This window comes from Procambarus clarkii, chromosome 8 (assembly GCF_040958095.1).
Source record: "Procambarus clarkii isolate CNS0578487 chromosome 8, FALCON_Pclarkii_2.0, whole genome shotgun sequence".
In the NCBI taxonomy this organism is placed as follows: domain Eukaryota; kingdom Metazoa; phylum Arthropoda; class Malacostraca; order Decapoda; family Cambaridae; genus Procambarus; species Procambarus clarkii.
The window spans coordinates 39,407,485-39,423,534 of NC_091157.1; the positions used below are offsets into that span (position 1 = coordinate 39,407,485).

The window sequence follows — 16,050 nt, forward strand, 5'->3', positions numbered from 1 at the left end:
CATCTCTTTCCAGGCGTTTAACGATGCATAAGCAACAAGGCTCCATTAAGGAACATATAATCTCTTCCCACAACCAAACCATCACCAGAGAAATCTTAGCAAACAACACAGAAATCATCGATAGATACAGCGATAGCAGGCGGCTTGACATCTGCGAGGCACTACACATCAAGAAGTCAACACCAGCAATCAACAGCCAATTAATGCACAACTATATTCTACCCACTTCAAGACTCCGCTCCAATATAGAAGCATCAAGAAATATGGGACAATAGGCCCTCTGCAATTACTTCCATTCTTACCTTCAATACCCATTGTTTCGTGTTCTGGCTTGTGCTGAAATTTTGTTTTCACCTCATCCAAAACTGTTGTAACATATCACCTCACGCAAATGCAGGTATAAAAAATCGAAGATGTTTAAGCTTTATTCAGTTATAGTTGTGTGTGTGTGTGTAAACTAAAGTCTTTGAAAATGTAATAAGTTTTACGAAACGCACTCAAGTGTCGCGTCAGACTAGAAATAAAAATGAATTTTGGAGAATTGATTTTTCAATTACCATCAACAGTGAAAAGAAACATAAGAAAGATCGAGAAAATTCGTGTTAGAATTATTAATCTTACTTTTTCGGTCATATTTAATAATATATATATATATATATATATATATATATATATATATATATATATATATATATATATATATATAAATTATATATAATATATATATATAAATGACGGTTAAAAAACATGCTTTTTCTGAAAAACTGTTTTTCATGTGTGGGAAATCTTCGAAACCTCTTTACCGATTGCTTTGAAATTTTGACACAACATTGCATTCGAATAAGCGCATCTTTTTATATGTCTACTATATATATGCCTCACCTGTGACAGGAAAAACATGCTTTCAAAAAAAAAACCAGGGCCATCTGTTGGACGTAAGAGCAACACACACTGCAACCTCCTAAAGTTCTTCATCGATTACTTTGAAATTTTGACACAACATTGCATTCGAATAGGCGCATCTTTTGATATACCTGCTATATAGATGCCATCCCAATGACAGGCAAAAACATGCGTTTTTGAAAAACAGCGCCATCTGTTTCACATAAAAGCAACTTGCATGCTATACTAAATATGTCAGGAATTCCATTTCAGTGTTTCCGATTGCAATGATAAATTCTATTTTCATAGATTTCGATTTATTTTATTTTTTAGTGAATTATTTTGTGTGACATTGTGTTGGAATTGAGCTATGTTTTTACCATATCGTTCATTTCGTAAGTATAAGTATAGATGCCACCCCTGTGACAAGTAAAACTATGTGTTTCTTGAAAAGCAGCGCCATCTGTTGGACGGAATAGCAACACGCTTTAATCTCCGAAAGTTCTTCACCAATTGCTTTGAAATATTGACGCAACATTCCATTCGAATACACGCATGTTTTTATATACCTACTACATAGATGCCACACCTGTAACAGGTAAAAACATGCTTTTTTGAAAAACAGCTCCATCTGTTGCATCTAATAGCAACACACACTATACTAAATGTGTTACAATTCCATTTCAACGTTTCCGATTGCATTGATAAAATGAATTTTCATAGATTACAATTTATTTTCAATTTGATTTATTTATTTTGTGTCATTGCATTGGAATTGAGCTGTGTTGTTTACCATACCATTCATTTTGAAAGTATAAGTATAGATGCCATGCCTGTGACAGGTAAAAACATTATTTTTTTTAAGAAACAACGCCATCTGTTGCATGTAAGGGCAACTCACGCTATCCTAAATATGTTATGATTCCATTTAAATATTTCCGATTGCAATATCAAATTTAATTTTCATATATTTCGATTTATTTTCATTTTGATTTAATTATTTTGTAGGACATTGCGTTGGAATTGAGCTGAGTTGTTTACCATAACGTTCATTTCGTGAGTATAGTTTATTTGTTTATTTTTTAACTATTTTTATTTGTTTTTTTAAATGTTTTCTTATATTTCAGTGATGGGAACATCAGATCATTTGATGTTCCCAATTCTCTGATATGAACATCAGATCATTTGGGAATGCATCGAACGAGGGAGTGGGGAATGGTGGGGAGGACGAGAGGACGGGAGTGAGTGATGGTGGGGAGGACGACGAGACAGGGGAGGGGGTAATTTTGGGGAGGACTAGGGGTTGGGGGAGGGGGAGATTGTGGGGAGGATAAGGGGACTGTGGTGTGAGGAATGGTTAGGAGGACGAGGGGACGGAGGAGTGGGGGGATGGTGGGGAGGACAAAAAAAAAACGGTATAGAGGGGAATGGAGGGGAGGACAAGGGTACGGGGATGGGGGGAGTGGTGGGGAGGATTGGAAGACCGGGGAAGGTTGTTGTGTACCCGGCCACAATATATATATATATATATATATATATATATATATATATATATATATATATATATATATATATATATATATATATATATATATATATATATATGAAAAGCTGTGTCATGTAGATAAGTTCACTCCAGTAAACTGGTGGATTTTACTTAGACTTTCACTAAACCCTAGACATGTAGGGTCCCTGTAGTACAGTAGGGTTCGTTCTCGAAGCACAGTCGAGAACTCCGGGTTCGAATCCTGGGCGGGACAGAAATGGTTGGGCACATTTCCATTCACCTAATGCGACTGTTCATCTAGCAGTAAGTAGGTACCCAGGAGTTTGCTTCTTGTGGGGTTGCATCCTGGGCGGGGTCAGTAATTCGACCTTGAGGGGGGGGGGAGGGGACCTGGGTATAAGCATTAAGTGTATGAATACGTACAGGCTTCCTGTACCTCAACACAATGAATTATTATTGTAATTATTAAGTATTTTGAACTTGCATATTTGACGCCAGGAGGGTCACTGATTTATGGGTTAAGTTCTCCACCACGAGTCCTGCTTGGGAGCATGACATGACGAGTCCTGCTTGGGAGCATGACATGACGAGTCCTGCTTGGGAGCATGACATGACGAGTCCTGCTTGGGAGCATGACATGACGAGTCCTGCTTGGGAGCATGACATGACGAGTCCTGCTTGGGAGCATGACATGAGAGACACGAACTGCCAGGACAAAAGGGAGTCATTAACTATGTGATGACAGTCACAAGTAAAATGACAATGATGATAGATAATGGTGCAACGTAGACTACCAACATTGGCTGGAGCATGAGTAACTCACTTGTGACATTCTGAAAGTTGATTCGTGGATCATGGATTCTAGGGTGAGATGACGAATACTGACATGTTGTGAAGGGGTCTCGGGTGAGATGACGAATACTGACATGTTGTGAAGGGGTCTTGGGTGAGATGACGAATACTGACATGTTGTGAAGGGGTCTTGGGTGAGATGACGAATACTGACATGTTGTGAAGGGGTCTCGGGTGAGATGACGAATACTGACATGTTGGTGAAAGGGTCTCGAGTGAGATGACGAATACTGACATGTTGGTGAAAGGGTCTCGGGTGAGATGACGAATACTGACATGTTGTGAAGGGGTCTCGGGTGAGATGACGAATACTGATTGTCCCAGGCAAGAACGTATATTAGGGGACAATGACGCTGTAATCACGTTGAAGGATCAAACATATTGATCACGAGGGCACGTTAACTGAATTTTATTAGTCCTTTATATACTGATTGCGGACAATATTAACATGAGCATACAATTTTTTGACCAGGCATATAAGACCTATCCACTATACCATCATGTGTGTGTACAGTAACCCAAATAAAAGATTGTAGTCCACCCTATTCACGTCAACTACTCATCTACCACTAAAACCTCTGGTAGATGAGTAGTTGATGAGGTAGATGAGTAGTCTACCTCTCTCTCTCTCTCTCCACCCCAACCGTTCAATGCTCATTTTCCTAATAGTCCTCTCTATTTTCCTTTCCTTTCCTTACCACCCACCTCCCTGCTGGCCGGCCAGATGGTGGGCGGACTGGAACCGACAGGGACGGTCACAGAGGAAACCCTGCGCCTGATGAGTGCTCCTCGCTGTGGGGTGAGGGACAATTTCCACGGCTCCTCTGCCACAAACTTCTCAGACCACCACGTAAGAAGCAAACGCTACATCATGCAAGGTATGTTGTAAACACACACACACACACACACACACACACACACACACACACACAGATCCAGAAGGATCTGGGGGTTGATATCACACCGAACCTGTCCCCAGAGGCCCACATCAAAAGAATATCATCAGCGGCATATGCTAGACTGGCCAACATAAGAACTGCCTTCAGAAACTTGTGCAAGGAATCTTTCAGAACCCTGTATACCACTTATGTAAGACCAATCCTGGAGTATGCAGCTCCAGCCTGGAGTCCATACCTAGTTAAACACAAGACAAAGTTAGAGAAGATTCAGCGGTATGCCACCAGACTCGTCCCGGAACTGAGAGGATTGAGCTACGAGGAAAGGCTAAAGGAGCTGAACCTCACATCCCTGGAAAACAGAAGAGTAAGGGGAGACATGATAACCACCTACAAAATTCTCAGGGGAATTGACAGGGTGGACAAAGACAAACTCTTCAGCACGGGTGGGACACGAACAAGGGGACACAGGTGGAAACTTAGTACCCAGATGAGCCACAGAGACGTTAGAAAGAATTTTTTCAGTGTCAGAGTAGTTAATAAATGGAATGCACTAGGAAGTGATGTGGTGGAGGCTGACTCCATACACAGTTTCAAATGTAGATATGATAGAGCCCAGTAGGCTCAGGAATCTGTACACCAGTTGATTGACAGTTGAGAGGCGGGACCAAAGAGCCAAAGCTCAACCCCCGCAAGCACAATTAGGTGAGTACAATTAGGTGAGTACACACACACACACACACACACATTCCTGGACAAGCTGCAGGAATGGTCGAACAAATGGTTGTTAGTTTAACCCAAGCAAATGCAATGTAATGAAGATAGGTGTTGTGAGCAGGAGGCCAGATACTAGGTATCATCTGGGAGATGAAATACTTCAAGAGTCAGAGAAAGAAAAAGACTTGGGGGTTGATATCACGCCAGACCTGTCTCCTGCAACCCATATCAAGAGGATAACATCAGCGGCATATGCCAGGCTGGCCAACATAAGAACGGCATTCAGAAACTTGTGTAAGGAATCATTCAGAACTTTGTATACCACATATGTTAGGCCAATCCTGGAGTATGCAGCCCCAGCATGGAGTCCATATCTAGTCAAGGATAAGACCAAACTGGAAAAGGTTCGAAGGTTTGCCTCCAGACTAGTACCCGAGCTGAGAGGTATGAGCTACGAGGAAAGACTACGGGAATTAAACCTCACTTCGCTAGAAGACAGAAGAGTTAGGGGGGGAATGATCACCACATTCAAGATTCTCAAGGGAATTGATAGGGTAGATAAAGACAGCACACGCACTAGGGGACACAGGTGGAAACTGAGTGCCCAAATGAGCCACAGAGATATTAGAAAGAACTTTTTTAGTGTCAGAGTGGTTGACAAATGAAATGCATTAGGGAGTGATGTGGTGGAGGCTGACTCCATACACAGTTTCAAGTGTAGATATGATAGAGCCCAATAGGCTCAGGAACGTGCACACCTGTTGATTGACGGTTGAGAGGCGGGACCAAGGAGCTAAAGCTCAACCCCCGCAAGCACAACTAGGTGAGTACAACTAGGTGAGTACACACACACGGTGGAGGCTGACTCCATACACAGTTTCAAATGTAGATATGACAGAGCCCAGTAGGCTTAGTAATCTGTACAATAGTTGATTGACAGTTGAGAGGCGGGACCAAAGAGCCAAAACTCAACCCCCGCAAGCACAAATAGGTGAGTACAAATAGGTGAGTACACACTTCACACATCCATCCAGTGCACCCACTCACCCAGTATATACACACACACACACACACAAAGAAGAAAAATGTCGGTGAACGACCAAGTGACAAGACTAAGGAAGACAGAGGGGGCATATACTGAAAGTGACAAGGAAATCTGCGAGGCACTGAATGCCAGTTTCCATGGAGTGTTCACTACCGAGCCTGAGCAGCTCCCATTGTTGGAAGGGGTTACCCTAGATGACAGACTATCAGATATAGAGGTGACAGCAGAGGAGGTAATGAAACAGTTGACAACTCTAGATGCAACTAAAGCAGTTGGACCGGACAAAGTATCACCGTGGATACTAAAAGAAGCAGCACAGGCCCTCAGCGTGCCTCTGGCAATGATCTTTAATGAGTCACTTATGTCAGGAGAATTGCCCAGTTGCTGGAAGAAGGCAAATGTCGTGCCGATCTTCAAGAAAGGTGATAGGGAGGAGGCACTTAACTATAGACCTGTATCACTGACAAGCATCCCCTGTAAAATACTGGAAAGAATAATTAGGCTACGACTGGTTGCACACCTGGAGAACATTAGGTTTGTGAACAAACATCAACATGGGTTCTGGACAGGGAAATCGTGCCTAACAAACCTTCTGGAATTCTATGATAAAATAACGAGGATAAGACAGGACAGAGATGGTTGGGCAGACTGCATATTTCTGGACTGCCAAAAAGCCTTTGATACAGTACCGCACATGAGACTGCTGTTCAAGCTCGAGAGGCAGGCGGGGGTGGGGGGAAAGGTCCTAGCATGGATAAGGAACTACCTAACAGGAAGGAGCCAAAGAGTTACGGTAAGGGGCGAGAAGTCGGACTGGCGAACAGTAACAAGTGGGGTACCACAAGGATCGGTGCTGGGACCAATTCTATTTTTTGTATATGTTAACGACATGTTTACAGGCGTAGAGTCCTACATGTCGATGTTTGCGGATGACGCAAAGTTGATGAAAAGAGTTGTGACAGATGAGGATTGCAGGATCCTCCAAGAGGACCTGAACAGGTTGCAGAGATGGTCAGAGAAATGGCTACTGGAATTCAACATGAGCAAATGTAAAGTTATGGAAATGGGACTAGGAGATAGGAGACCAAAGGGACAGTACACAATGAAGGGGAACAGCCTACCTGTGACGGCACATGAAAGGGACCTGGGGGTGGACGTAACACCTAATCTATCTCCTGAGGCACATATAAATAGGATAACGACAGCATCGTACTCTACACTGGCAAAAGTTAGAACGTCATTCAGAAACCTAAGGAGGCATTTAGGGCGCTTTACACTGCCTACGTAAGGCCAGTCTTAGAGTATGCCGCCTCATCATGGAGTCCCCATCTGAAGAAGCATATAATGAAACTGGAAAAGGTTCAGAGGTTTGCAACGAGACTCGTCCCAGAGCTACGAGGGATGGGGTATGAGGAGCGCCTGAGGGAACTGTGCCTTACGACACTAGAAAGAAGAAGGGAGAGGGGGGACATGATAGGAACGTATAAGATACTCAGAGGGATTGACAGAATGGACATAGACGAAATGTTCACACGGAATAGTAACAGAACGAGGGGACATGGATGGAAGCTTGAAACTCAGATGAGTCACAGAGATGTTAGGAAGTTTTCTTTTAGCGTGAGAGTAGTGGGAAAATGGAATGCACTTCAGGAACAGGTTGTGGAAGCAAATACTATTCATAATTTTAAAACCAGGTATGATAGGGAAATGGGACAGGAGTCATTGCTGTAAACAACCGATGCTCGAAAGGCGGGATCCAAGAGTCAATGCTCGATCCTGCAGACACAACTAGGTGAGTACACACACACACACACACACACACACACACACACACACACACACACACACACACACACACACACACACACACACACACACACACACACCACACACATACTCACACTAAAGGAGGGGTTGGGTTGGGTGAGCATTTGGGTGGGGGCAGGTAGGGCGAAGGGAAGGGAGGGTTTCTATGCACCACCCCCCTCTGCATAGAAACCCTCCCTTCCCCTTACCCTACCTGCCCCTACCCAAATGCTCACCCAACCCTCCCTCCCCCCCCCCACCCTATTCTGACCCTATCACCCCTCCCCCATTTCCACCATGACCCCCCTCCCGTCTTCCCTCCCCTGTCCCCCTTCCCCCTTCATCTCATACCCTTCCTATCCCTCCTCCCCCTCACCCCGTATCCTTCATGCCCCCCCCCCCATCTCCTTAACCCACACCCTACCTGTCCCCCCTTCCCTTGCACCCCCACCCCACTCCAAAATCCTCTGAGACCCTGCAAACTACCTCACACATCTTCTCACCCAGGAAACAGCTTTCCCCACCAGAATGCTCGCCAAGAAGGGGACTAGAAAATGAACAAAAGAAAGTGAGCTTCAAGGCAATGTACACTAACATAGATGGGATTACAAATAAAACAAGTGAACTCAGAGAATGGGTACTAGAAGAAAACCCAGACATAATAGCACTCACAGAAACAAAGCTAACGATAACCATAACAAACGCAGTGTTTCCACAGGACTACTATGTAGTGAGGAAAGAGAGAGAAGGGAGAGGAGGTGGTGTAGCTTTGCTGATAAGAAAAGGTTGGAGTTTTGAAGAGATGGTAAATCAGAATTGTGAAGGTTTCAGTGACTACATATCAGGCACCATAGCAACTGGAGGACAGAAAATTATAGTAGTAGTCATATATAACTTCCTACTGAACGACAGAAGACCCAAACAGGAATATGATAGAAACAACATGGCCACCATCAATATAATAGAGAGAACAGCTTCTGTGGCTAGCAGGAACAGATCCAGACTACTAATCATCGGAGACTTCAACAATGGGAAGATAGATTGGGGGAACAGAGACCCACATGGAGGACCAGACACATGGAGAGCTAAGCTGCTGGACGTGGCAACAAGAAACTTTCTAAGTCAACACGTCAAGGGACCGACAAGAATGAGAGGAGAGGAGAGGAGAGGACGAACCAGCCTTGCTTGATCTGATATTTACCCTAAATGAGTCGGATATAAGGGAAGTTAAGTTGGAAGCCCCGCTGGGAATGAGTGATCATAGTGTATTGAGCTTTGAGTACCTGGTTGAGCTAGGAATTATCTCCCCCCCAAAAAAGAACTGGGAAACAAAGGGCTGGCATACCGAAAGGGAAACTATGAGGAGATGAATAAATTCCTAAGGGATATACAATGGGACACAGAACTCAGAACCAAGTCCATGCAAGACATGATGGACTATGTCACCCAAAAGTGTCAAGAGGCTGTAAGCAGGTTTGTCCCGGCCCGACAGGAAAAAACAGAGAAGCAAAAGAAGAATCCATGGCTTACTAGGGAATGTATGAAAGCAAAGGAGCTGCACAAAAGGGCATGGAGGAACTTCCGTAATAACAGAACACCTGAAAGTAGAGAGAGATACCAGAGAACCAGGAACGAGTATGTTAGTGTGAGAAAAGGTATGAAAATGATATAGCTAATAAAGCCAAGACCGAACCAAAACTACTACACAGTCACATCAGGAGGAAGGCAACAGTGAAGGAACAGGTGATGAAACTTTGGATGGGTGAGGACAGGTACACAGAGAATGACAGAGGTGTGTGAGGAACTCACCAAAAGGCTTCAGGAGGTCTTTACAATAGAACAAGGAGAAGTCACGGTGCTAGGAGAGGTGGCAACAAACCAGGCGTCCTTAGAAAGGTTCGAAATTAAGAGATGAAATCATGAAGCACCTATTGGAGCTGGACATGAGAAAAGCTGTTGGGCCGGACGGAATCTCACTATGGGTATTGAAAGAGTGTGCCGGAGCACTTTGTTTGCCACTCTCCATAGTGTATAGTAGATCACTGGAAACGGGAGACCTACCAGCAATATGGAAGACGGCTAATGTAGTCCCAATATACTAAAAGGGTGAGAGACAAGAGGCACTGAACTACAGGCCAGTGTCCTTAACTTGTATACCATGCAAGGTGATGGAGAAGATTGTGAGAAAAAACCTAGTAACACATCTGGAGAGACAAGACTTCGTGACAACCCATCAACATGGGTTCAGGGAGGATAAATCTTGCCTTGCAGGCTTAATAGAATTCTACGATCAGGTGACAAAGGTTAAGCAAGAAAGAGAAGGATGGGCGGACTGCATTTTTTTGGACTTTCTGAAAGCCTTTGACACAGTACCCCATAAAAGGTTGATGCATAAGCTGGAGAAACAGGCAGGAGTAACTGGTAGGGGGCTCTAGTGGATAAGGGAGTACCTAAGCAATAGGAAGCAGAGAGTTACAGTGAGGGGTGAGACCTCAGATTGGCGTGAAGTCACCAGTGAGGTCCCACAGGGCTCTGTACTCGGACCTATCCTGTTTCTGATATACGTAAATGATCTCCCAGAGGGTATAGACTCATTCCTCTCAATATTTGCTGACAACGCCAAAATTATGAGAAAGATTAAGACAGAGGAGGACAGCTTGAGGCTTCAAGAAGACCTGGACAAGCTGCAAGAATGGTCAAACAAATGGTTGTTAGTTTAACCCATGCAAATGTAATGTAATGAAGATAGGGGTAGAAAGCAGGAGACCAGATACAAGGTATCATTTGGGAGATGAAATTCAGGAGTCAGAGAGAAAGACCTGGGGGTTGATATCACGCCAGACCTGTCCCCTGCAGCTCATATCAAGAGAATAACATCAGCGGCATATGCCAGGTTGGCTAACATAAGAACGTCATTTAGAATGCCGGTTTTTAGAACCACACGTCAGATCAATCCTGGAGTATGCGGCACCAGCATGGAGTCCATATCTAGTCAAGCATAAGACTAAACTGGAAAGGGTTTAAAGGTTTGCCACCAGACTAGTACCCGAGCTGAGAGGTATGAGCTACGAGGAGAGACTACTTGAATTAAACCTCATTTCGTTGAAAGACAGAAGAGTTAGGGGGGACATGATCACCACATTCAAGATTCTCAAGGGAATCGACAGGGTAGATAAAGACAGGTTATTTAACACAAGGGGCACACGCACTTGGGGACACAGGTGGAAACTGAGTGCCCAAATGAGCCACAGAGATATTAGAAAGAACTTTTTTAGTGTCAGAGTGGTTGACAAATGGAATGCATTAGGAAGTGATGTGGTGGAGGCTGACTACATGCACTTTCAAGTTTAGATATGATAGAGCCCAGTAGGCTCAGGAACTTGTACACCTGTTGATTGACGGTTGAGAGGCGGGACCAAAGAGCCAGAGCTCAACCCCCGCAAGCACAATTAGGTGAGTACTAACATACTCAAACACTCCCACACACGCACACAAACACACACCAACATACACAAACACACACACATTGGATTGGAAAATGTGAATAGGAAACACACACACACACTCCTGCTCATTGGATTGGAGAACTGGAATAGGAAACAAACATGGCTGCGGGAAGACGTGACACAGAGAGAGAAGGACAAGATGACTTGCTTCAGGAGATTCTCTATCGAATTTTAAGAGAAATCAGGGACGGTAATGGGGGAAAAGGTAACCAACCTGCAAGACGAACTGAATGAGGCAAGGGAGGAGATTAAAAGACTTAAGAGAATCCTCCCTAATACCAGACACGAACCAGCCCTCAGGAAGATGGTAATGAATCCACAGAAGGGACTTTTACAACATAACGCTAATTTGCAGACATACTTAGCAGGACCCCAGAAGTTGTCTCTGCAATACAGGAAATTGCCATGAAAGTTGCTACTTATCAGGAAGCAGCAAGATGCACTAGCTGACTGATGAAGAGGAAAAGAGCAGTAATTGTAGTAGGTATTAAGGAGCAAATAGGGGCCAGCCCAGGGGAGAGGAGAGATATGGACAGAACCACAGTTAAAGGTATCCTTGAAGGGGTACAGATGGAAAGGGAAGAACAGGATATAGAAAAGGTTTTCAGGATTGGCCAGTACAACAAGGACAGAGATCGAGTGATAAAAGTGGTTTTCAAAAGCGAGGCATCAAAAGAAGAAATTTTAGCAAAGAAGAGCAGCTTATTTAATGTACTGAAGTTCAAAAAGGTATTCCTGCAGAGGGATATGACCAGGGAGGAGAGATTGAGGGCAGCAGCAGCTTGGAAGGAGTGCAAAGAGAGATACAGGAATCAGGGAGCCACAGCCCAGAATCCTACTATCCCAAAGAGGAGTGTGGAACTCTCCACAGGCAGTTCAACAGCCCCAGTGGGAGGAAGATCACACCCACCTCTCACCTATAGAAGCCCTACCTACCCCAGCCCCTACAAGCCCCCCCACTGAGTGGCCACCTGGACTACCCACCCCCCCACTCCCCCTCTCCTCAAGGCCTCCCCTCTCCACCACCCCCCAAACCCTCCCTACTCATCCAAGCCCTCCCTTCTTACCCATCCAAGCCCTCCCCCCTTCTCCCACACCACCCTAAGCACTCCCTTCTCCCCCCACCCCCAATCCTGTCTCTTTTCCCACACCCCCCTAAGCCCTCCCTTCTCCCCCACCCCACTAAGCCCTCTTTTCTCCCTCACCCCCCAAGCCCTCCCTCTTCTTTTGCCCCCACAAGCCCTCCTTTCTCCCCTCCCCCCTGCTAGCCCTCCCTCCTCCCCTACCCCCCAAGCCCCCCTCTTTTCCCAAGCCCTCCCTTCTCCCTCACCCCCTCCAAGCCCTCCATTCGCCCCCACCCTCGCCAAACCAGATCCTTCCAGCCCCCTCGCAACCCAGGTCCCCCCTTTCCCCCTCCAACATCTCGGACCCTCCAGGTTTACCTACTCCAGTGGAACCAACATGAAATGAGGATGGACAGAAAAGAGTCAGCTTCAAGGTGATGTACTCGAACATAGATGGGATTTCAAGCAAGGCAAGTAAACTTAGAGAAGGAGCACAAGGAGTAAACCCAGATGTAATTGGATTCACGGAAACAAAACTCTCAGGAATTATAACGAATGCAGTGTTCCGCCAGGACTACACTGGAATAAGGAAAGAGAGGGAGGGTAGGGGAGGTTACCTTGAGGTTATCTTGAGATGATTTCGGGACTTTAGTGTCCCCACGGCCCGGTTCTCGACCAGGTCTCCACCCCCATGAAGCAGCCTGTGACAGCTGACTAATTTCCAGGTAACTATTTATTGTAAGGTAACAGAGGCATCAGGGTGAAAGAAATTCTGCCCATTGCTTCTCGCTGGCGCCCGGGATCGAACAGCGCCCGCCTGCAGAGGAGGCAGAGTGGCCCTACTCATGAGAAAGGAATGGAGTTTCAAGGAGTTGGTTATCCCAGGTTGCGACGGGTTTAGAGACTACATAACAGGCACCATGATGATGGGAGGACCAAGAGCAGTAGTAGCAGTGATATATAACCCTCCACCAAACGACAGAAGACCCAGGCAAGAGTATGACAGTAACAATATGGCATATATCAATATAATTGACAGGGCACCTCTGCTGCTTGTAGAATTCGATCTCATCTGCTCATCATGGGGGACTTCAATCACGGAAGGATAGATAGACTGGGAAAACAAGGAACCGTATGATGGAGGTGAGGAAACATGGAGAGCTAAACTACTGGAGGTGGCAACAAAAAACTTTTTAATGTTAGGGAACCCACAAGAATAAGGGGAAACGATGAACCAGCGAGACTACACCTAGTCTTCACTCTGAATGACTCCAACATAAGGGAAATTGACTTCGAGAACCCAGTAGGAATGAGCGATCACAGTGTATTGACGTTTGAGTATCTGGTCGAAGAAGGGTTAAAATATTCGAGAAAGGTAGCTGAAAGCAAAAGGCTAGCATTCCGTAAGGTAAACTATGAGGAGATAAGAAAATTCCTAACGGATATAACATGGGAAACAGAGCTCAGTGGAAAGACGGCCCAAGACATGATGGAATACATCACGCAGAAGTGTAAGGAGGCAACAGAAAAGTTTATCCCGGCCCAAAAGGAAAAAAAAGAAATGCAGATGAGAAACCCATGGTTTAATCAGAGATGTAAGCTAGCTAAGCAACTAAGTAAAAGAGCGAGGAGAAACTACAGAAATAACACAACGCTTGAGAGCAGAGAAGGATACCAGAGAGCCAGGAATGAATACGTCAGGGTGAGAAGAGAGGCAGAAGGGCAATATGAAAATGACATAGCAAACGACATATTAAGACTCAATATAAATTGCTGCACAGCCACATCAGGAGAAAGACAACAGTGAAGGAACAGGTAATAAAACTGAAGATAGAGGCAGACAGGTTCACTACAAATGACAAAGAAGTGTGCGAGGAACTCAATAAGAAATTCCAAGAAGTCTTCACATTAGAGCAAGGAGAAGTTCCAGAAATAAGAGAAATAATAGTTAACCAGGCACCACTAGAGGAATTTAAGAGTACCAGTGGGGATGTAAGAAAGCTTTTGCTAGAGTTGGATGTGACAAAGGCCATAGGTCCGGATGGAATATCACCATGGATACTAAAGGAAGGAGCAGAAGCACTGTGCCTGCCACTCTCTGTGGTGTATAACAAATCAATGGTAACAGGTGAACTGCCAGAAATTTGGAAGACGGCAAATGTAGCCCCGATATACAAAAAGTGGGAGAGACAAGAGGCACTGAACTACAGGCCAGATTCCCTAACTTGCATACCATACAAGTTGCTGGAGAAAATTGTGCGAAAAACGCTAGTGGAACATCTGGAGCGAAGGAACTTTGTGACACAACACCAACATGGTTTCAGGGATGGCAAATCATACCTCACAGGATTAATTGAATTCTACGATCAGGCAACAAGACTCAGACAAGAAAGAGAGGGGTGGGGAGACTGCATATTTTCGAATTGCCAGAAAGCCTTTGACACAGTACCACATCAGAGACTATATAGTGCGAAAGCTGGAGATGCAGGCAGGAGTGAAAGGGAAGGTACTCCATTGGATAAGGGAGTACCTAAGTAACAGAAGACAGCGAGTCACTGTGAGGGGTGAGGTCTCAGACTGGCGAGATGTCACCTGTGGAGTCCCGCAGGGTTCAGTCCTTGGACCCATACTGTTTCTGATATATGTAAATGATCTAACAGAGGGTATAGAATCCTTCCTCTCATTGTTTGCTGATGATGCAAAAATTATGAGGAGTATTGAGAAGAGGAAGATAATATGAGGCTACAAGATGACCTAGACAGACTGAATGAACATACACACACACACACACACACACAAACACACACACACACACACATACACATACACATACACATACACATACACACACACATACGGGGAAGCTGATGAGATTATTGAAAATTTGGGATGACGGAGGAGTGCTGTTTAATCTCCATGAGAAAAATAGTATACGGCAGAAGGGAGCTGTTTTAATCTCCAGTTGGAAAAAGTATATGACATAAGGGAACGGTCAATAAGTGACTGAAAATATTAGGAGACTACGGAGGGCAGTCAAAGTTACTCACAGGACGTTTGGGTATTTTACAGTTTACTTAATTTCATAAAGGTGTTATATATAAATGAGTGTGGGCAGATATAAATAGGAGATGCTGTATCGTCCCAAGAGATCTTCTGCAGTTTCATTCTTATGTTTAATATACAATCTTTTAACTGACTGTTTGATCGAAATAATCATCTATCTTTTAACTGAGTGTTTGGAAGAAATGATAAATTCTGCAAATGGGATTAAATAATATATCATTGAAAATGGGATTTTATTAATGTGATCATTGAAAACGATATTATAGAGGGAGGATGCAGACGGGCTGGTTGATGAGGTCATTGAACATTAGTGATGACAAGAACCGCGCATCACCGAGATAACTAAATCTAGGGAGGACTGCGGCCTACAGCTCCCAAGGTTGATGAAAACAAATGCGGATTACGACCTGCAGTCAAAAAATAAATTCAATTGCGGGTTGTTGTCCTGGTTTATTCTACTGGAGGAGAAAGCATGGGGCAAAATAAATCATGAGACAATGAAACAGTGATGAAAGATTTGATGTCGAGGAACTGCAGAAGAACAGGACAGTTGTAATACAAGGACTAATGAAGGAACATGTACCTTTGAAACACGAGGAAGACAGTTTGAATGCAGGATCTTGAAGAGATTTTGAAATGTTTGAATGCTGATTGCAGGATAAATGAGTTTGTGGTATCACACCGAATTTGACCATACTTTGAGAGTAATATA

General features: G+C 44.4%; 1 protein-coding gene across 2 annotated transcripts in view; it reads left to right on the top strand.

Annotated features, from left to right (window-relative positions):
* Window positions 1–16,050, top strand: part of LOC123759852 (stromelysin-3) — a 165,286-nt gene that overhangs the window by 64,060 nt on the left and 85,176 nt on the right. For both annotated transcript variants that reach the window (XM_069317569.1, XM_069317563.1), the window contains exon 3: window positions 3,966–4,119. In XM_069317569.1, coding sequence (XP_069173670.1) covers window positions 3,966–4,119 — 154 coding nt within the window. The remainder of the gene's footprint in view (window positions 1–3,965; window positions 4,120–16,050) is intronic.